At 43.3% G+C, this 24,166-nt stretch overlaps 1 protein-coding gene across 1 annotated transcript in view; it reads left to right on the plus strand.

The window, feature by feature from the left end:
* The window catches only part of LOC115178076 (glutamate receptor ionotropic, NMDA 2B-like), a 122,319-nt gene extending 107,309 nt beyond the window's left edge, over positions 1-15,010 (plus strand). Inside the window, 2 exon segments of the mRNA XM_029739114.1 lie at positions 5,427-5,665; positions 8,176-15,010. Of these exon segments, the coding sequence (XP_029594974.1) occupies positions 5,427-5,665; positions 8,176-10,788 (2,852 nt within the window). The 3' untranslated portion in view covers positions 10,789-15,010.
* Positions 15,011-24,166: the final 9,156 nt, after the last annotated feature.

Consider the following 24,166-nt stretch of genomic DNA (forward strand, 5'->3'; position numbering starts at 1 on the left):
CCCCCTCCCTCCCCCTTTGACCCCCTCCCCCCCTTTGTTTTTACACTGCTGCTACTCGCTGTTTATTATCTATGCATAGTTACTTTACAAATTACCTCGACTAACTTGTACCCCCGCACATTGACTCATTATTGTTATGTACATTTGTTGTGTTACTTTTTGATTGATTAGATTTTTTTTTTTTACTTTAGTTTATTTAGTAAATATTTTACGAACTCAATTTTTTTTAACTGCATTGTTGTTTAAGGTCTTGTAAGTCTACACTTGTTGTATTCGGTGCATGTGACAAATAACATTTGATTTGATTTGTTCACTGACTGTGCTCACACACACAGCTGTAATGGCCACGCACACACGCACACACGCACACACACACACACACACACACATGCACACATGCACACACACAGTCACAATAACAATCAAAGACATCAGAAGCAACTTAATCAGTGTCACAATATTAAGTACAGTCCACTGCACTTTATCCCTCTTTACTGTATCCCTCTCTACTGTTTCCCTCTTTCAACTGTTTCCCTCTCTACTGTATCCATCTCTGCTGTTTCCCTCTTCACTGTTTCCCTCTACTGTATCCCTCTTCACTGTTTCCCTCTCAAATGTTTCCCTCTCTACTGTTTCCCTCTCCACTGCATCCCTCTACTATATCCCTCGTCACTGTATCCCGCTTCACAGTATCCCTCTTCACGGTATCCCTCTCTACTGTATCCCGCTCTACTGTATCCCTCTACACTGTATCCCTTTCTACTGTATCCCTCTACTGTATCCCTCTTCACTGTTTCCCTCTCGACTGTTTCCCTCTCCACTGTATCCCTTGACTGTTTCACTCTCCCCTAATACCATCTCCACTATTTCCTTCGCTACTGTATCCCTCTTCACGGTATCCCTCTTCAATGTATCCCTCTATGCTGAATCCCTCTCTACTGTTTCCCCGTTCACTGCATCCATCTACTGTATCCTTCTTCACTTTATCCCTCTGCACTGTATCCCTCGCTACTGTATCCCTCTCCGCTGTATCCATATCTACTGTATCCCTTCTTCACGGCATCCCTTTACTGTATCCCTCTTCAATGTATCCCTCCACACTGTATCCCTCTCTACTGTATCCCGCTTCACTGCATCCCTCTACTGTATCCCCCTCTACTGTATCCCTCTTCACTGCATCCCTCTACTGTATCCCTCTCTACAGCATCCCTGTCCTCTGTATCCATCATCATTGTATCCCTCTTCTCTGTATCCATCTGCATTGCATGCCTCTTTCCTGTATCCCTCCCTACTGTATCGGTCTTCACTGCATCCCTCTACTGTATCCCTCTACACTGTATCCCTATTCACTGCATTGCTCTACTGTATCCCTCTACTGTATCCCTCTTTACTGTATCCATCCTCACTGTATCCCTCTCCACCGTATCCCTCTTCATTGAATCCCTCTACACTGTATCCCTCCTGGCTGTATCCCACTCAACTGTATCCCTTTTCACTGTATTGCTCTTCACTGCATCCCTCTACTGTATCCCTCTTTATTGTATCCCTCTTCGCTGTATCCCCCTTCACTGTATCTCTTTACAATGTATCCCTCAATACTGTATCACTCCTCACTGTATCCCTCTACACTGTATCCCTCTTAACTGTATCCCTCTACACTGTATCCCTCTTAACTGTATCCCTCTACTGTATCCCTCCACACTGTATCCCTCTCCACCTTATCCCCCTCCACTGTATCCCCCTGCACTGTATCCCTCTTCATTGTATACCTCTTTACTGTATCCCTCTCTACTGTTTCCCTCCCTACTGTTTCCCTTTCTACTGTTTCCCTTTCTACTCTATCCCTCTTCATTGTATCCCTCTATACTGTATCCCTCTAGACTGCATCCCTCTATACTATATCCCTCTAGACTGCATCCCTCTATACTGTATCCCTCTAGACTGTATCCCTCCCTACTGTTTCCCTCCCTACTGTTTCCCTTTCTACTGTTTCCCTTTCTACTCTATCCCTCTTCATTGTATCCCTCTATACTATATCCCTCTAGACTGCATCCCTCTATACTGTATCCCTCTAGACTGCATCCCTCTATACTATATCCCTCTAGACTGCATCCCTCTATACTGTATCCCTCTAGACTGTATCCCTCCACACTATATCCCTCAAGACTGTATCCCTCACTACTGTATCCATCATCATTGTATCCCTCTCTACTGTATCCCTCCACACTCTATTCCTCTAGATTCTATCCCTCTCCACTGTATACCTCTGTTCTGTATCCTTCTTCATTGTATCCCTCTACTGTATCCCTCTAGACTGCATCCCTCTATACTGTATCCCTCTAGACTGCATCCCTCTATACTATATCCCTCTAGACTGTATCCCTCTATACTATATCCCTCTAGACTGTATCCCTCCACACTATATCCCTCAAGACTGTATCCCTCGCCACTGTATCCCTCTATACTGTATCCCTCTAGACTGCATCCCTCTATACTATATCCCTCTAGACTGTATCCCTCTATACTGTATCCCTCTAGACTGCATCCCTCTATACTATATCCCTCTAGACTGTATCCCTCTATACTATATCCCTCTAGACTGCATCCCTCTATACTATATCCCTCTAGACTGTATCCCTCTATACTATATCCCTCTAGACTGCATCCCTCTATACTATATCCCTCTAGACTGTATCCCTCTATACTATATCCCTCTAGACTGTATCCCTCTATACTATATCCCTCTAGACTGTATCCCTCTATACTGCATCCCTCTATACTATATCCCTCTAGACTGTATCCCTCTATACTATATCCCTCTAGACTGTATCCCTCTATACTATATCCCTCTAGACTGTATCCCTCTATACTGTATCCCTCTAGACTGCATCCCTCTATACTATATCCCTCTAGACTGTATCCCTCTTCACTGTAAGTCCCGTGTGGCTCAGTTGGTAGAGCATGGTGTTTGCAACGCCAGGACTGTGGGTTCGATTCCCACGGGGGACCAGTACGGAGAAAAAAAATGTATGAAATGGATGCATTCACTACTGTAAGTCGCTCTGGATGAGAGCGTCTGCTAAATGACTAAAATGTAAATGTAATGTATCCCTCTTCACTGTATGCCTCTCTACTGTATCCCTTCTTCACGGCATCCCTCTTCAATGTATCCCTCCACACTGTATCCCTCTCTACTGTATCCCGCTTCACTGCATCCCTCTACTGTATCTCCCTTCACAGTATCCCGCTTCACTGCATCCCTCTACTGTATCCCCCTCTACTGCATCCCTCTACTGTATCCCTCTCTACTGTATCCCTCTTTACTGCATCCCTCTAGACCGTATCCCTCTCTACAGCATCCCTGTCCTCTGTATCCATCATCATTGTATCCCTCTTCTCTGTATCCATCTGCATTGTATGCCTCTTTCCTGTATCCCTCCCTACTGTATTGGTCTTCACTGCATCCCTCTACTGTATCCCTCTACACTGTTACCCTATTCACTGCATCGCTCTACTGTATCCCTCTTTACTGTATCCATCTTCACTGTATCCCTCTACACTGTATCCCTCCACACTGTATCCCTCTCCACCGTATCCCTCTTCATTGAATCCCTCTACACTGTATCCCTCCTGACTGTATCCCACTTTACTGTATCCCTTTTCACTGTATTGCTCTTCACTGCATCCCTCTACTGTATCCCTCTTTATTGTATCCCTCTTTCGCTGTATCCCCCTTCACTGTATCTCTTTACAATGTATCCCTCAATACTGTATCACTCCTCACTGTATCCCTCTACACTGTATCCCTCTTAACTGTATCCCTCTACACTGTATCCCTCTTAACTGTATCCCTCTACTGTATCCCTCCACACTGTATCCCTCTCCACCTCATCCCCCTCCACTGTATCCCCCTGCACTGTATCCCTCTTCATTGTATAACTCTTTACTGTATCCCTATCTAGTGTATCCCTCCCTACTGTTTCCCTTTCTACTGTTTCCCTTTCTACTCTATCCCTCTTCACTGTATCCCTCTAGACTGTTTCCCTCTTCACTGTATCCCTCTAGACTGCATCCCTCTATACTATATCCCTCTATACTGTATCCCTCTAGACTGTATCCCTCCACACTATATCCCTCAAGACTGTATCCCTCGCCACTGTATCCATCATCATTGTATCCCTCACTACTGTATCCCTCCACACTCTATTCCTCTAGATTCTATCCCTCTCCACTGTATACCTCTGTTCTGTATCCTTCTTCATTGTATCCCTCTACTGTATCCCTCTTCTCTGTATCCATCTTCACTGTATCCCTCTATCCTGTATCCCACTTCACTGTATCCCTCTTCACTGTAAGTCCCGTGTGGCTCAGTTGGTAGAGCATGGTGTTTGCAACGCCAGGACTGTGGGTTCGATTCCCACGGGGGACCAGTACGGAGAAAAAAAATGTATGAAATGGATGCATTCACTACTGTAAGTCACTCTGGATGAGAGCGTCTGCTAAATGACTAAAATGTAAATGTAATGTATCCCTCTTCACTGTATGCCTCTCTACTGTATCCCTCTTTAAACATGAACTCACTCATAATAACAGCAGATCTTTGCTCTCTGTGGTCATGGTTTTTAAAGTTATTAAATGTTACATAGGCTAATAGCCTATTAAACTTGGCTGTGGCCAGGAACATGGAGGCTCTGTAGCCACGGTGATTTAGTCACAGATTTAGTCACAGATTTGCCGCCGCCGGGTAGGCGGAGTTTGTCTCATGGGAACACTTTGCTTACCCGGTGTGCAGGACTTTTGAATCAAGTGCACCTACCGGCAACAGCTCAACACAATTCTTAAAAAGGAGCGCAAGCCTTTATCGTTTGTTGGCTTTTCTACAGAAATATTTGGTGATCAACTAGGAATGCCTGTCTACTGTATCCCTCTTCACTGTATCCCTCTGCACTCTATCCCCTTCACTGTATCCCTCTGCACTCTATCCCCTTCACTGTATCCCTCTCTACTGTATCCCTCTTCACTGCATCCCTCTACTGTGTCCCTCTTTACTGTTTCCCTCCACACTGTATCCCTCTTTACTGTATCCCTCTCCACTGTATTCCTCTCTATTGTATGCCTCTTCACTGTATCCCCCTGCATTGTATCCCTCTTCACTCTATCCCTCTGCACTGTATCCCTCTTCACTGTATCCCTCAGCACTCATGCCTTATACTATTCAAATACCTCACCTTTCCTTTCAGCACCTAGCTATATTCTCTTTCCATCTTCTCCTAACCTAACTCAATATAAACTGAACCAACCTAACCCATCCTCACTGTATATCCCCTCTGACCCCTAACCTACAACCTTATCATAAACTAACCCCTCCTGCTAACCCCTCCTGCTAACCCCTCCTAACCCCCTCTATCTCCTGCTTGTCCCCCCAGGAGAGATGGAGGAGCTGGAGGCTCTGTGGCTGACGGGGATCTGCCACAACGAGAAGAACGAGGTGATGAGCAGCCAGCTGGACGTGGACAACATGGCAGGCGTCTTCTACATGCTGGGGGCGGCCATGGCTCTGTCGCTCATCACCTTTATTGCCGAGCACGCCTTCTACTGGCAACTGCGCTTCTGCTTCATGGGCTACTGCACCGGCAAGCCAGGCTTTACCTTCTCCATCAGCAGGGTGAGTTCATGGCTGGATTGGAGCACGTCTTTAACCGGACCGGTACTTCCTGGTCAGGTTGCTAATACTCTGTGCTTATGCCACGTTCACGTCATGTCGGAAACTTGGGACTTCCGAGTTCAAATTAACGTAAGTTATTTGCGTAGGGCTTAACATTTGTTGATTCTGATACTTCCCAAGTGAGAAACTTGAGTATAATCTTTCTACAACGAGTAAGCTGACATGATGTGAACGCGGCATAGTAAAACCTATATTAATTAGCTAATGATACTTTGTTAACTGTGATAGAGACATAGTAATAAGTAATGATACTACATTATACCCTTTGAGCAAGGATAACAAAACAAGTATAGCTACTGATATTGTGAACACTAATAGAATTTAGGCTAATCCATGCTAACGGTGCTAGCAAAACTAACATAACAATCATCGCCAATGGGCCTTTTGAAAGCCCTTTTAATATATGACACTAATGCTAAGGCTCTTACAGTTAGTTACATGCCCACTGATTCCAGTTGTGTAGAAGGGTAAAAACCAAACTTTATCACGGTGTTGTTGCATCGTTAAATGGGGACTGCTCTGAGGGGTGTTTATGCGGGTCATTTACCATGGCAGTTGTCATGGCAGTTATTATTGTAAGTCAGAGAGCTTGTTTACGCATGAAAAACAATTGCTTGAGGAACAATTCCATTTGCATAATGTTACCTTTTAAGAGGGGGGGAATGTTTTTGTTGTTGCACGCTCATTGAACTCAATTATCATTCATTTGAGAAACAGTCGCAAATGTTTACCTGCCTGAACTTCTTTAGAAAGGTTTTTCTAATATCCTCTTGAGCATTTTGAAAATACAGTTTTCTCTACTGTATCCTTCCTCTTTTGGGGGCTCGACGATAGTTGCTCTGTAACACAGCAGTAACGATTTTATGCGAAGTACATCACATAGTTTACATGTAGGGAGAGTCTTGGTAGAATACAAATTCAGTATTTATTGGTTCAAGCGTACAGGTGTTGATGTTATTTGGCATTACAGCATTCATTTTCACCCTCTACACTATTACCCTCAATACTATCCCTCATCTAACTATTGCCACCTGCAAGAGATATTAGTCTATTACAGATTTCTATGCCTGGTTTAGCGCTCCACTTGTGGAGGGACAGAGGGGGGGGAATGAGAAAGTGTAATGCTCAACCAATCTGCACACATATAGGGACAGGGACAGGGACAGGGACAGGGACAGGGACAGGGACAGGGACAGGGACAGGGACAGGGACAGGGAGAGGGAGAGAGAGAGAGAGAGAGAGAGGAGGGGACAGAAAGAGAGGGCATATGATGAGACTAAAAGGAACCGATATCATGTGACGAGAGGAAAAGGAAATCTGTCCGTGAAGAAGAATGATTAAACATAAAAGGGGAACAGAAGGAACAGAGGAGCACAAAAGGAAAGATGTGCCAGTAACCTCTGTCCTATCACCTTTATAGAGGGATTGTATGGACATACGTAGATAGATAAAGAAAGTCCCGTTGGAGGGGAAGCTTCACCATGGCGACCAGGAGGCAATGGAGATAAAATAAGACAAAAAAATACACAAAAAAAGAGTGAAAGAGAAATAAAAGAGTGGAAAGAGTAGAAAAAAGAATAATGAATTCAGGGGGCCAGGGGAGAGGAGAGACTAAGAGATGGACAAAAAAATGGTTTTGACATGACGCCCCTGATGAACAGTGACACACGTTTTCACTGGCAGGCAATGATCTTTCGTTTTTTTATCTGGAATGGCATGCGAAACGCCAACCCCCAGCGCTGATCCTAACATACATGCCTTGATTTGTTGGCAGGTGTCACCTCTTAGAATTACTGTCCTCACAATGCCAAATTCACAACCAGAAAATAACATAACATTTAAACAATACCACACCTGCCTTTCATTTCGCAGAATATTTTTAAATACTTTTATTGCATGATTAATTTTTGTGACGTGTCTTTACGAGAGGGGGGTTGGATTGCCCCAGGAAAAGTGCTGTCAGCTGAATTTCAATTAAATTAATTCAAGTTATTGATTGGTTGGTCAAAACTAGACGCTAACGGCGCTCCTGTCATTATCAATCAAGTCTCTGATCTGCCCTCCAACACTGGGTCTGAGTGAGAGGAGGAGAGGTGAGGCTCTGAGCCTCTGCAGGGGCCAAAGCTCTGTCTGCTTCCCAGGGAGAACGTATAAACTCACCCCTATTACTGTTTAATAGTGTGTAAACAAGGTGGCCAGATGAAACACTGCAATGCATTAACCTCTCTCTCTTTGTCTCTCTCTCTCTCTCTCTCATCTCTCTCCACCTTTCCACCTCCCGTCCGCTTTCTAATGCTCGTCCACCAATCTACCCTATTTCTGTTTTCGTCAATCTGCCTTTGTGTTGGTTTCTTTCGCTTGCTCCCCCTCTCCCCGTGTTTTTCTCTCTCTCCCTCTCCTCCTGTTTCTATACCATTCTCTATCCCCCTATTCATCTGTTCCTCCAACAGGGCATCTGGAGTTGTATCCACGGGGTCCAGATCGAGGAGAACAAGTCGGCCATGGACTCTCCATCGGCCACCATGAACATGAACATGAACAACACCCACTCCAACATCCTGCGACTGCTCCGCACAGCCAAGGACATGACCGCCATCCCGGGGGTCAACGGCTCGCCTCACACGCACGGCGCCCTGGACTACGGTGGCCACCACCGTGGCGGCGGCGAGTCGCCCAGCATCTACGACATCTCCGAGCACCGGCGCAGCTTACAAGAGCGCAAGGCCCCGCCACCACCCTACCTGCCCGAGGACAACATGTTCAGCGACTACATCAGCGAGGTGGAGAGGACTTTTGGCAACTTGCCCCTGAAGGACAACAACCTGTACCAGGACCATTACCTGCACCACCACTCAGGCCCGGGACCCGGGCTGGCTCTGGGTATGTCCGGCCCCCCGCCTAACAGGCCGAGTAGCTTAGGCAGTACCAGTTCATTGGAGGGAGGGATGTTTGATTGTGACAGTTTAGGGGGAGGGGTAGCGCCCATATTCACCACACAGCCCCGCGTTGCCTCCCTGACTCACAGGAACACCAATAAGTTTGACCTGATCGCCGGCCACACCTCAGCCTCAGGCTCCGGTCAGCAGGTGTGTCAGTTCAAGTCGAACGACCTCTACGGGAGGTTCTCCTTCAAAGGCGGGGCGTCCAGTTCTGGGTTTATCGACAGGGGCGGTCACGACAGGTACTGCATGGGTGGAGGAGGAGGGGGTGGCGGGGGTTCGGGGGGCGATGATGTGTCGGATATCTCCTCACACACCATCACCTACGGCAATCTGGAGGGCAACGCCAAGAGGCGTAAACAGTACAGGGACAGCTTGAAAAAGAGGCCTCACTCAGCCAAATCCAGACGGGAGCAGGACGAGATTGATTACCGGAGGCGAGCCCACCACCATCACACCGTCCACCACCACTTCTCCCGCGGGCCCCTGGGACACCGCTCGGCCTCCCCACCCCTGGTCCCCTCTGAGCGGAAGAGAGGAGGAGGTGGAGGAGGTGGAGGAGGAGGGGGTAACTCTTCACCTTACTTATTCCGCGACAAAGAAAATCTGAGGGAGTTCTATGCGGAGCAGTTCCATTCCGAGGAGGGCTCTGCCAAGTGGGAGCATGTGGATATGTCCGACGGGCCGATGGGCGGTAGGGGAGGAGGAGTCGGTGGCGGTAGTAGTGGTAGTGGCATTTGTAAGAGCCTAGTGCCCGTGGAGGATTTCCTGAAAGGTAACAAACCCAAGAAGTCAGAGGGCAAAAGTGGCGTAGTCGGAGGAATGGGCTTGGGGTCGTCAGGGCAACAGGCCCACACGTGTTGGGAGAAGAACATGTCTGAAGTGGGGGGTGGAGGCATAGCAGGGGGTGACTGGGAGTGTCGGAATCACAGTGGTGGTGGTGGGGGAGGAGGAGGGAAGTCCATCTCTCACCATGGACCAGGGGGCACCTGTACGCATGGGAGCGCTAGTGGCGGAGGGGGAGGAGGGGGTGGTAGCGCTAGTGGCGGAGGGGGAAATAGTCGTCCAAGCTCTGCTACTTGCAAACGGTGCGAGTCATGTAAGAAACCAGGCAACCTGTATGACATCAGTGAAGATAACCTCATATTTAGCCAGATGGGGGGTGGAGGGGGGAAGAGTGTTGATGCGGGGGGTGCTGTTCAATCACAAAGTCATGCACAGCGCAGGAAGCTAGGGCCAGGTGGGCGGGTGTTACGGAGGCAACACTCCTACGACACGTTTGTGGATTTGCAGAAGGGGGGGGACGGCGGACGCATGGGCGGGGGTGGAGGAGGAGGTGGGGGAGGAGGGGGAGGAGGGGGGCAGCTCCTCCCGCCCAGAAGCGTGAGCTTGAAAGACAAAGACCGCTACATGGAGGGCGTTAGCCCATACGCCCAAATGTTTGCCCAGTACGCGGAGAGGGACAGAGATAGTCCCTCCTTTTTCAATCGGGGTGGTAGTGAGCGGGAGAGGGCGAAAGGAGGCTCCTCCTTCAGTTTGTTCCGAGGCGAACGAGGCGAAGGTGGGTTGCACCGTCGGTCGGTGGGGGAGAAAGACATGAGGGACAGGGATAGAAGAATGATGGGAGGTGGAGGTGGAGGTGGTGGGGGCGGTAGTGGCAAAGGGGCCGGGACTTACTCCTTGTCTAAATCTCTCTACCCAGATAAGGTGACCCAGAACCCCTTCATCCCAACCTTCGGCGATGACCAGTGTCTATTACATGGCGGCAAACCGTACTACGTCAAAATGTCTCCACAGCAACAGCAACAACCGCCACAGCATCTCCTCAACAACAGCCGTGGGGACTTCCGAGGCTCCATGGGGGTGCCTTCATATTTGCCGGCGTCAGCCACGACGGGGGTCATGTCCAACGTGACCCCCAGGTTCCCCAATGATCTGTGTCTTGGGGGAGGGTTGGGGGGGCCCATGGGGAACCACCATGGCCCCAGACTGGGAGGCAACAAGCTACTGCCGGTCAGGGACGGGGGGTTAGGGTTGGTGGGGCAGGGCGGCCAGAGACCCTTCAATGGCTCGAGCAACGGCCACGTTTACGAGAAGCTCTCCAGCATCGAGTCTGACGTCTGAAAGAAAGAGATTGAGCTAGAGAACAGGATAATTGCTTCTCTGTCTGAGGAGAACGAATAGACGCTACATTGTGCACATCGTTCTCATATTTCTAACTGAGGAAGGTTAGTTGGACAATGGACACTGCGGACAGAGTGAAGGAGAGTGAAGGAACTGTCAAGTGTAACAGAAAGCGACACGACTTCTAATGAGGAAATGAATGGATTCTGCTGCTTGACTATGAGACTGTGAGGGAGGAGGAGAGAAATCTCTCCTCCGTTTCTCCTCTCCTTCTTCACTCCCTCTTTTATCTTTCTCTCTCTTCCGCTCGCCTGCTGTTCCTTACACCAAAACGAACGTTTTGCTTAGCTGTCAGAAATACAATCAAATTAATGAAAAATCTAATACTTTTCTTGAAGTAACAGGGTAAACTAACAATAATTGTATTGATAATGTTGTTAATGATATTATTGAATATAATTAAATTGTTTAAGATGTTCAGTTTGGGCTCGTTTTCTTTTTTTTTAATAGTTCATGTTGTTATATATTTGTACTGTTGTTAATTATTTGCTAGGCCACCATATTACAGGAGACTAATAGACTATTTGTTAGGAAGAAATGTTACTTAAGTACCAATACTTTTAGGTTGTGTAATTCAGATGTCTTCTTAATTCTTGATTATCCATATTTTCTGTTCTTGGAGTGCTGTGAAAAAGTATACTGTATGTGAAAGGCATGATTTGCTGAGTACATTTTCCATATACTTGACATCTTATAGTGAAGGAGAAAGTACTTATGTGGCATCATACTGGTTTGCAGTTTAGATTTCTTGTTTTGCCTGGCAGTACGTCGGGAGTAGTGGTGATCTCAGATACCGAGCAGGATGTGCCTTACTGAACTCACTACAATCATAAAGATATGAAGACTCCTCCTCCTATCGGTAGAAAGGGTGTTCATTCTGTGGACAATTCAGTTATTAACTAGTAATTCATAAAGTGCTTATCATGTTCTCTGAGAATCCACTTAGCTGAGATTTTGCTTTAAATGAGATCCACCCACCTGAAATGGGAGATAGTTGCATCATGGAATGTAGTTTTCTGCTCGTTTCACTCGGGTGCTAGTCAAGAGGCTCTTATCTCACCCTTTAGCTTTCCATAAATCATTTGATTTACCGTTTTAAATCCCAACATATCACAAGTCCCCCTTATATACCCAAAGGTAAACTATCAATTACACTTATTATAATTTTTGTGTTAAAAAAAAAAAAAACTTGGCATAGATGCAGTATTTGCTAAATATATGTAAATCCCCTTGTATGCCTATATGTTGCTGGGAAGTGATTCAATGGAGTTGGTTTCAATTGGACTTTTTCTACTTTTAAGATATGGACTGTTGGACCATGGTATGGGAATGGAGAGATGAACAGCAGTGTTACTTATTTCATTTGTATTATGGCAGTAAGCTGTTGCTGCTGTATTATCAAAACACATTTATTACAAGGGGGATGGGCGGGGAGTGGTGCGCTGTGAACACAGGGAGGAAAGAAAGTCTCAGTGGGTTTATTTATTTTATTTCACCCAATCATTGTACTGTTACTGTACTGTATACTGTATCTCTCTCCTTAATTCACGTCAAGGACTTGATCAAACCACTAATCATGTTTGACTTACTTAGAATGTGGTATAATTTCTGAGATCATTCAGATATCACTGAAGGTGGTCACTTGAGATGGGGATTGGGGAGAAAAATCACTATTCACTATTTGTTTGCTTTTTCCTTGTGAATACCAAAACAAATCAATCACTTTATACAGGCCACACAAGACAGTCTGGATGTAACATTCAGTAAATCTCAGTAAACTTTCAACATTTTGCCGAAGGTGATTATGGAATGTTTTGTCAATTTCCATCAATGGCTTGATACATAAGTAGGATACAAGGACAATGACGTTTGTGAAGCTTGAGTACTTGACCAGGACATGATTACCATTAGCCTAGTATTAGCAAGAATTCCTAATCTCTGCGTTTAAAATAAAACCTATTTTGAATAATTCTGTCTATTTCAACCAGAACAACAACTTTTCATCTATCAAGGGCAAATATCTTATGAATTTACAAATGTGATTGAAGACACTGGACAGTATTTTCCTTTTGGAAAATAGTCCTCACCACTGTCCTGGAAGGTACTTGGTGGAAGGTGGAGAAAAGCAAACCAATGCCATGATAAAAATGAAAAAACGTTGAATCTCCACATAGTGTTGAAAGTAACGTTTTTCCCCCTATTCTATTAGCATTGAGTCCAGTGGTTTGTTTATCACGCCTTTGCCAATGTCTCTGGGTCGCTTCCATCAATGATAACCTCATGTCCATGGAAGATGACCTCAAAGCCACAACTTATCACAGACAGATATCCAGGCCCAAGCTGTATTTGTGTTCACCTCCATGTCATTGTTGTAATATACAATTTAGGACCCCCCCATATCTTCATTTGATTTATTCTATTTATGAATTACTTTAAGTTATAGCTGTCTGAAATATTACATTTCTAAGTGATTTGTCATTTTGCCAAACCAAATTGTACGATCTAAGCACAATCAGTGTTATTGATTAGTTGATCAATACTTGTACATCCCTATTGAAACTTTGAAAGATTTTTCCTTCTTTCATGACTGACAAGTCAGTGTGTATGATATTGAGTCAGTGTATAAGGACATGTGTTCGTAAGGACATGCATGCATCAGTGGAATTTTTTTATTTTCCCTTTTTTACTTAGACTCTATTTTATCCCAAAAGTGGGTGTTTGGGAATGATATCTGGACTTTTTAATCGATTTAATTGATTCTGATCCTTGTTGGTGTGTGTTTGTCTCTGTAAAAAGACAAATAGAATTTTGCTCTGAAAATGGTCGTTATTTTAAAATATTTCAAATTCAGTAAACAGAATTGTCAATAGGAATAATTGCTATGACAGAAATAGTTTCAACAGATTTATTATGGAACCAGAAGAAGTGTAAGAAGAGAAGTTCAGGCTTCTCTGCTCCTCTTGACGTTTGGTTGTAAATTCCTGTGAATGAGGTGAAGGTATTGGTATTATTAAATGCCTGTGAATGAGGTGAAGGTATTGGTATTATTAAATGCCTGTGAATGAGGTGAAGGTATTGGTATTATTAAATGCCTGTGAATGAGGTGAAGGTATTGGTATTATTAAATGCCTGTGAATGAGGTGAAGGTATTGGTATTATTAAATGCCTGTGAATGAGGTGAAGGTATTGGTATTATTAAATGCCTGTGAATGAGGTGAAGGTATTGGTATTATTAAATGCCTGTGAATGAGGTGAAGGTATTGGTATTATTAAATGCCTGTGAATGAGGTGAAGGTATTGGTATTATTAAATGCCTGTGAATGAGGTGAAGGTATTGGTATTATTAAATGCCTGTGAATGAGGTGAAGGTATTGGTATTATTAAATGCCTGTGAATGAGGTGAAGGTATTGGTATTATTAAATGCCTGTGAATGAGGTGAAGGTATTGGTATTATTAAATTCCTGTGAATGAGGTGAAGGTATTGGTATTATTAAATGCCTGTGAATGAGGTGAAGGTATTGGTATTATTAAATGCCTGTGAATGAGGTGAAGGTATTGGTATTATTAAATTCCTGTGAATGAGGTGAAGGTATTGGTATTATTAAATGCCTGTGAATGAGGTGAAGGTATTGGTATTATTAAATGCCTGTGAATGAGGTGAAGGTATTGGTATTATTAAATTCCTGTGAATGAGGTGAAGGTATTGGTATTATTAAATGCCTGTGAATGAGGTGAAGGTATTGGTATTATTAAATTCCTGTGAATGAGGTAAAGGTATTGGTATAACGTTTTTATGAAGTGATGAACCAGCTTTGATTTTCAATGTTTTTGCTTGTTTTTTCCCTACAACCTCTCTTTCTTCAGTAAGTTTCTTTCTTTCATTCTTTCTTTCTGTTGTTGTATGTGCCTCAGTACATACGCTTGATTACCTCTGTGTGTGTGTGTGTGTGTGTGTGTGTGTGTGTGTGTGTGTGTGTGTGTGTGTGTGTGTGTGTGTGTGTGTGTGTGTGTGTGTGTGTGTGTGTGTGTGTGTGTGTGTGTGTGGAAAAGAAAGCGCTAAAGAGAGAACTGTTGACTGATGTTCTGTATTATAGTGCTGTATGTAAATAACTTACCTCCCTCTAGCAGACTTTTAATAAAAGTGTACAAAATGGCTGAAAGTAAGAACCTTTTGGGTGATATCTTTGATTTGAAGGTTCCCTGCTAAAATTGTTTTATAAAAAAAATGAAAGGCCACATATGTGCAAGCTTGTAATTTGTTGAAACAGTGCACACCTAAAGACTCTCTCCTGCATTTTTACAAGTTATAATTTTTCTTCTTTGGCAACCCTTTATTTTACGTGTTTCCAAGAGAAAATGATAACACAACCATTTCTAGAACTGTAAAGATTGTGAAAATGTATATATGACTAAACATTTCAGTCACTCTTTAATTTTTTTATGGGAAGAAATGACATGTGTTAAAGAATAATAACAAATGTGGTGAAATATTTAATAATATTTAAAATTAGGATAATTAAAGACAGTTGATGTGAAAATAAGTGCTAAGAAATATTATTCTTCTGTCTCTTTGTACAAAACAAATTGTTGAGTATTAATTTCAAAAAATGAAATCATGTAATTTGTGAAATTCCTATGTTTTCTTATTTTTCCCCTCTACACAGATTTCAACATTCATTCATGGTCTCTCATTTGTCTGCGATTCATGATAATGTATATGTTTTTGTATATATTGGAATTATCTGGCTCGAAGGACCAATACCTTAAAGGGTCATTCGGCAGTTAAAACAATAGAAAAGTGTCCTCCCCGCCCCTGTTTCATTTTTTTTTATAATGGGGCTGGAGAATCGTAACCACTTTCAACTTCCAAGACAGAGCTATGGATGGATGCAAGGACTTACCAGCCATGATATCAATGTTATAGTTGTAACCATGTTTTGACTCTATATAGTGTTTGTTTAAATTTAATTTGTTTACAAACATTGGAGTAAAACAAGCTTATATTTTGGCTTCTGGTGGGGTACAACAGCTCATGAGGCATTTATAACTTATATTCTTCAAGAATCAATGGGTACACATCAAGTCCAAAAATGGATGTATTAACTGCAGATTGCCCCTTTAAAGGTGCAGGGCCTTTTCAAGTGTTCTCAGATTCATCTGTCATTTAAATGGCCAGTATCACTCCTCTTTAATCCTGTTGCTGTATTGTCACTTTCATCCAGGACACCTGTCCATGCTCCCGTTCCTCTCATCCCCTTTTACCTTTCATCTTGTCTCTCCGTAGTTCTCCTTTTTCTGCATTTTCGTATCTTCTGTCTGTTTTTTTTCTTTCACAAGTAGGACACTGAAATGAGATTGAGGTTACTCAAGATGTTGGATAGGCAGGTTTGTAGGCCAGGACAGACGGAGAGGGAGGTGACGAACGACACACTGATAAAAAGTGAACCAGTAGGATATTGTATACAGAATTTGAAAGACTCCAAATTCTCCTCCTGAGACTCTCTCTCTGCCTCTCTTTCTTCTGAAAGAGCTCTGACCAGCAACAAGGGGGATATTTAAAGAAACCAGTCATCCACAAAACCCTCTTTGAGATTTTGGTAAAGCATATCTCTATCTATATTTGTATAATTCAATATCTCTGCTATGATCCTATGTCATTGAGAGATAGATAATTAGCTAGTGCTATAAACAACACTGATAGAACAAGAACACATCGATAGAACACATTGCAACACATGTAACTACTTGACAATTAACCGTTACCTAGCAACTGGCTCTTTTTTCAAGAGATATGGGGAGAGTGGAGGATTTATACTGTATACTCTCACTGTCTTAGTGGATTGGATGGGAAAATGAATCAACATCCAATACCAAAATGGAAAGTACAGCATGAGCCGAACATCTACAGAGAGAGGGAAAGTCGGAGAAAGAGAGAGAGAGGGAGAGTCGGAGAGAGAGAGAGAGAGAGAGAGAGAGAGAGAGAAATGGGGGATGGAATGCAGATTAAGAAGAAGAGATGAAAGACTGAAGCCCCATTTATACCTGGTGCTAACATGGGTTGTGTGTCCTAATCTTGTCCACATTCTGATTGTGCCCACATTTTTGTATCTGCATTGTGACCAAATTTCCTGATCCATCCCTGTATGCAAAGGATTTCACAGCTATTCTTTCCAATGATAAGTTATTTATTTGAAGACATGTTGGTGGCATAAGTCAATGGTGCAGCCTGTCAATGATGTTAGAGGCCGGTATAATGATGATTTAAGTGGTTTCACTGCCCAGATTGGTCTACACAATGCGTCTTTTAATCGTGTAAACCTGTCTAAAAATGCGGGATCAATCAGAATGTGGACAAGATCAGGAAAAAGGACGCATGTTAGAACCAGGTATAAACAGGGCTAGAGAGAAACAACGGAGGATGACAAGCAGAGATGGGAGAGTAGAGGCAGGTTGGAAAAGAGGGAATGAGAAAGACGGAACATTATATACTGCGGCTCTGTGGATGACAAGCAAGAGTCGGGGAAGAGGAGAGGAGAGAAAGGAGAGAAGGAACGGTTGCTGTAGAAACGCTTGGCAAAGTTTTAATGAGGGCACAAAGTTCGATCCTTATGCCCACAACACATCCACACTCACACACACACACAGTACATATACCAGCTGGCTTTAGTATTACCCTTTGTGACTACAGCTAACGGAAGAAAAAAAATCTACAAACCTTCACAGATCCTTCAAACACCAAAGTCCCAAACGAATAACAGACCCTTTAAATTCAGATAGCAAACATAACAATGTGGCATACAACATCCCCTCCAATAGTAGAATTTTGTTCTATTGTGTATTGATAATGTGGTACTCTAAAATCAATTGTGTGGTGATTGGTTTTGAATCTAATGATGATCACGCTTCCATGAAAATTATTGAATTATTTTCATGGCCATGCAACCACAGTTGGCTAGTTCTGAATGAGATGATCAGACAGTTGAGACTTGATGAGTTTGTTTAATGAATATATCATGGGTTGATACACATAACAGCTACAGATGCACATCTTTGTTTATAATGAAGCAGAGATAGAGAATACATACATTTTACATCAACTTTCTACAATAGATATCAGATTTTGATACATTATAATTATTTGCAGACTCTATTTCGTTAATTTCTCACTCTTTCACCTTTGACCTCTCACCTCTCACCTCACACTGAACTTAAAACACTAACTTTCCTACTATCGCACTCCTCCGTAGTCCACAATCCCTCCCGCTATCTCTCACTCGCACTCTCCAGCATCCTAACTTGTCCGTTGTTGTATACTCTCACCCTCCTCCTCCTCACCACCCTAGTCCCCCTCACAGGGACCGCCTTCTTCAAGGTGTACCTCGTCAGTCTCGCTGCACCACCTCTCATGCTCCGAGGTGCCAGAGCCCTGCTACCGCCACCCCCTCCCTCCTCCCCCTCGTCCCGGTAGCCGTGGCGACGGAGGAATGGTTCCAGGGTTGCTAGGCGATGGGTGAGTTCCGTGATACGCCTGTGCAGCAGAGTGACTTCCTTGAAGAGATCGTTGAGCGACTCGGACAGAGGGCGCACCCTGCAGGACACACAGAGTAACTTAGCAACAGGCACTGCAAACTGGCAATCAATCACACTAAGAACCTGGACAGTAACTTCAAATTATTCATCTGCACTGGTCAATATTTTGTAGAGTCAAAACAGGAACTTAGCAACATCAATCTACAATGTCATTCACACATTGTTGGACAGATTAAATAACTTTATAGGCCTACAACTTCATTATAGAGACATACAGTGCCTTCAGAAAGTATTCACCCCCCTTCACTTTTTCCACATTTTGTTGTGTTACAGCCTGAATTTAAAATGGATGAAATGTAGTTTTTTGGGGGGTCACAAGCCTACACATACCACATAATGTCAAAGTATAATTATGCTTTTAGACATTTTTACAAATGAATTACAAATGAGAAGCTGAAATGTCTTGAGTCAATAAGTATTCAACCCCTTTCTTATGGTAAGCCTAAATAAGTAAGGAGTAGACATTTTCTTAACAATTCACATAATAAGTTGCATGGATCACTCTGTGAGTAATAATCGTGTTTAGCATGATTTTTTAAATGACTACCTCCTCTCTGTACCCCAGTGAATTTCAAGCACAGATTCAACCACAAAGACCAGGGAGGGTTTCCAATGCCTCGCAAAGAAGGGCACCTATTGGTAGATTGGTAAAATAAAAAAGCAGACATTGAAGATCTTTTAGTATGGTGAAGTTATTAATTACACTTTGGAGTGTGTATCAATACATCTAGTCACTACAAAGATAATACTGCAAAAATGTGGCAAAGCAATTCACTTTTTGTCCTGAATACAAAGTGTTGTGTTTGGGGCAAATCCAATACAACACATTACTGAGTATCACTCTCCATATTTTGAAGCATAGTGGTGGTTGTACCATGTTATGGGTATGCTTGTAATCATTAAGGAGTTTTTCAGGATAAAAAATAAATGGAATGGAGTTAAACACAGGAAAAATCCTACAGGAAAACCTGGTTCAGTCTGCTTTTCAACAGACACTGGGAGACAGTCACATTTCAGCAGGACAATAACGGAAAACAAGGTAAAATATACACTGGAATTTCTTACCAGGAAGACAGTGAATGTTCCTGAGCGGCTTAGTTATAGTTTTGACTTAAATCGGCTTGAAAATCTATGGCAGGACATGAAAATGTTTGTCTAGCAATGATCAACAACCAATTTGACAGATTGAAGAATTTTAAATGGGCAAATATTGTACAATCCAGGTGTGGAAAGCTCTTAGAGACTTACACCTTTAGCAGTAATTGCTGCAAAAGGTGTTTCTAACATGTATTGACTCAGGGTTGTGAATAATTATGCAAATGGGGTATTTCTGTATTTCATTTTCAATACATTTGCAAAAATGACTAAAAACATGTTTTACTTTGACATTATGGAGTGATGTCTGTAGATGGGTGAGAAAAAAAAATACTTAATCTGTTTTGAATTCAGGCTGTAACACAACACAATTTGGAATAAGTCAAGGGGTATGAATACTTTCTGAAAGTACTGTAAAATGGACTTGTACATTCTCTATTGACCTATACCACAGTAAAGATGTCCCTCTGGTACTCCTACCTGGAGTAGTCAGGGAGCAGGGTGCTGGGCTGAGAGTGGAGTAGGGTCTTGATCTCGTTGAAGATGCGTTTTCCCCAGACGTCCAGGACTCTGGTCACACTGCGGACAGTGGTCACGTTCACACTCTCAGCTGCAACCACAACCCCAGAGAAAAGGAAGAAGAGACGTTATTATGGAAGACTTGTCTTTTTCACTTCTGATTTTTCTTTCCTTGACGTCAACTGAGTAGGCTGGATGGATGTTCTTATTTATTAGCTTACCTCCCTCCCGGTAGTTCCAGTACCCATAATCCAGTTCGTTCTCCTCGCCAACGGACTGGGCCACGGTCGCTATGGCAGCCAGAAGCAGCAGCAGCATCACAGTTTGAGGAGCCATGATGAGAAGACACAGCCCTTTATGAAAAAGAAAGGGAAAACACAACAAGAATGATTGAAAAAAATCTGCCAATTAGCCAAAATCAGTTCACTGTGACATTACAACAATTTGACTACTTTCAGAAGAAATAGGGAAAGTCAGAGACAGAGAGAAGAACCAGAAAGAGGGAGAGAGAGAGAGTGTGTGTGTGAGAGAGAGAGAGAAGAGTGAAGAAAAATTAGTTTTTTTCCACACAAGGCTGCCAACAGTCTCTCCGTGGCCCAGTTAAGAGTTGAAAACAGATCCACGTGCATGTTCACATGTTGGTTTGGTATAGGTCATCGTAGAAACCCTCTATATTACCTATCGCTCTTTGAAAGTCTCTCAAAGTATGTACAAGTATGTTTTCAATATTATAACTGAAAACAGGTAACAGCCATTAATTTGTGGTAAGGACAGGAGTCAGACAGTCTTATGACCTGTTGGACTGAGCAAACTCAATTAGGTTATTTCAAAGCCTGAAGAAAATCTATTTTGTGTGAGGGACAGTGGTGTGATAGAAGGAGAATGACCATGTGTCCAACCAACCAGCAAACAGTTTGAAGACCTTGATTGTATCGTACTGTTTCCAGAAACAAGGAAATATGAAGCCAGGAAGGGGATTATAGCCAGAACGTAGACCATGAGAAGGATTGGTAATCACTTGGAATGTTTTTGATATCTTAGATGATGACTCATGAAAGAAGTCTTGTAAATGCTTTCATAAGAGGGTCTCGTGTTGCAGTTGGAACCAGACCAGAGGGAGAGTGGAATAGACAAATTAACACCTATCCTCACAAGAAACAAGCTTTAAAAGCCATTACATAACATTTACATTTTAGTCATTTAGCAGACGCTCTTATCCAGAGCAACTTACAGTAGTGAATGCATACATTTCATTTCATTTCATGCATTTTTTTGTACTGCCCCCCCGTGGGAATCGAACCCACAACCCTGGCGTTGCACGCACCATGCTGGCTTTGCAAACTCGGTCACCCGAGACATTGACTGTTCTCCATGCTCCCGTTCTGCTACCAGTCACTTTTCAGCCTTGTTTACATGTATATCATACTACCAGTCACTTTTTATGTATGAGCCCACCTCAACCACTCCAGTACCCCTGCACATTGAATAAGGTACTGGCACTGACCTGTATGTACTACCACTCCTGTACCCCTGCACATTGAATAAGGTACTGACCTGTATGTACTACCACTCCTGTACCCCTGCACATTGAATAAGGTACTGGTACTGACCTGTATGTACTACCACTCCTGTACCCCTGCACATTGAATAAGGTACTGGCACTGACCTGTATGTACTACCACTCCAGTACCCCTGTACATTGAATAAGGTACTGGTACTGACCTGTATGTACTACCACTCCTGTACCCCTGCACATTGAATAAGGTACTGGTACTGACCTGTATGTACTACCACTCATGTACCCCTGCACATTGAATAAGGTACTGACACTGACCTGTATGTACTACCACTCCTGTACCACTGCACATTGAATAAGGTACTGGCACTGACCTGTATGTACTACCACTCCTGTACCCCTGCACATTGAATAAGGTACTGGCACTGACCTGTATGTACTACCACTCCTGTATCCCTGCACATTGAATAAGGTACTGGTACTGACCTGTATATACTACCACTCCTGTACCCCTGCACATTGAATAAGGTACTGGCACTGACCTGTATGTACTACCACTCCTGTACCCCTGCACATTGAATAAGGTACTGGCACTGACCTGTATGTACTACCACTCCTGTACCCCTGCACATTGAATAAGGTACTGGTACTGACCTGTATGTACTACCACTCCTGTACCCCTGCACATTGAATAAGGTACTGACCTTTATGTACTACCACTCCTGTACCCCTGCACATTGAATAAGGTACTGGCACTGACCTGTATGTACTACCACTCCTGTACCCCTGCACATTGAATAAGGTACTGACCTTTATGTACTACCACTCCTGTAACCCTGCACATTGAATAAGGTACTGGCACTGACCTGTATGTACAACCACTCCAGTACCCCTGCACATTGAATAAGGTACTGGTACTGACCTGTATGTACTACCACTCCAGTACCCCTGCACATTGAATAAGTTACTGGTACTGACCTGTATGTACTACCACTCCAGTACCCCTGCACATTGAATAAGGTACTGGTACTGACCTGTATGTACTACCACTCCAGTACCCCTGCACATTGAATAAGGTACTGGTACTGACCTGTATGTACTACCACTCCTGTACCCCTGCACATTGAATAAGGTACTGGCACTGACCTGTATATACTACCACTCCAGTACCCCTGCACATTGAATAAGGTACTGGCACTGACCTGTATGTACTACCACTCCAGTACACCTGCACATTGAATAAGGTACTGGCACTGACCTGTATGTACTACCACTCCAGTACCCCTGCACATTGAATAAGGTACTGGTACTGACCTGTATGTACTACCACTCCAGTACACCTGCACATTGAATAAGGTACTGGCACTGACCTGTATGTACTACCACTCCAGTACACCTGCACATTGAATAAGATACTGGTACTGACCTGTATGTACTACCACTCCAGTACCCCTGCACATTGAATAAGGTACTGGTACTGACCTGTATGTACTTGGATTCTCGTTTCTTTAACTGTCATTGTAGTTCTTGTGTGGTTTTTATTCTTAATTTAATTTTTTCTTATATTTTCTATTATTATCTACAGTATATTATTATCACTTCAATGTTGGGAAAGGGCTCTCAGGGTAAGAATTTCACCGTACTGTTTTACACCTGTGGTGTCCTGTGCAGGTGGCGAATAAACATTGATACGTGAAACTTGAATATGGTGGAGCTGTTTCAATAAAAATATCAAGAACCAAACAGACAAATTAGAAACATGCAGGAAGATAAGGTTCTGTATGTATCCCAGTTAAATTGTCAACGGTAAAACAACAGTGCCAAACAACTGAATCAAGGCCAACAAACCAATGCATTTGCTGGATAAGAAGTACATTGCGTGTTTTAAATGAGTGAATGAAACAATACTTACACCTGCAGGGAATTAGGTTTAATTTAGCAGGTCCAAGTTGTCACTCAATAGAACTTGGTGCCTTCACTTTATTTGAAGTATTATCTCCCCCTTTTCTCTTCTCCACTCTTCCAATGCCCTGGTCTCTTCTTCTTCCCTCTCTTCTCCTCTCTGTCCCTGCCGTAGTAATGTGATTAGCAGGAGAATGTGGCCGGGCAGTGCGGACCCACTTAAGAACTCTTTATTTGGGATCTGTGAGAGGACTGAGGAACGTACACATCTCACTCTCTCTTCTCTCTTCTCTCTCTCTCTCTCTCTCTCTCTCCCCCTCTCTTTCTGGGTTCCAGCTGTTTCCAAACGTACGTGTTCTCTTCATATTCACTTTTCTTTTTAGTCTTCCTGCCCCGCCCCTCTGTTTCCCCTTCTCTTTGATGCAGATGGAGGTAAAGAATGATTGTTATCCTATGAGCTATAACATTATTTCAAGAACCCAAAAGTATAACAGCAAATTCTCCACATTCCTGAAATGATGACGCATTTCATCCAGCTCTGGTTATCGTCCAAGTTCAGTCCAATACATCAACTGACCAAATCCAGGTGAATACCTTCCATACTTTTGACAGTGGATTTGCCCTGCCAGGTAAAAGAATGCAAGAAAGTGATTTAAGGTCAGAGGGGAGTTAGAGATAGATAAGGAGAGGGGGAA

The sequence above is a fragment of the Salmo trutta genome, chromosome 38 (genome assembly GCF_901001165.1).
Source record: "Salmo trutta chromosome 38, fSalTru1.1, whole genome shotgun sequence".
Taxonomy (NCBI): domain Eukaryota; kingdom Metazoa; phylum Chordata; class Actinopteri; order Salmoniformes; family Salmonidae; genus Salmo; species Salmo trutta.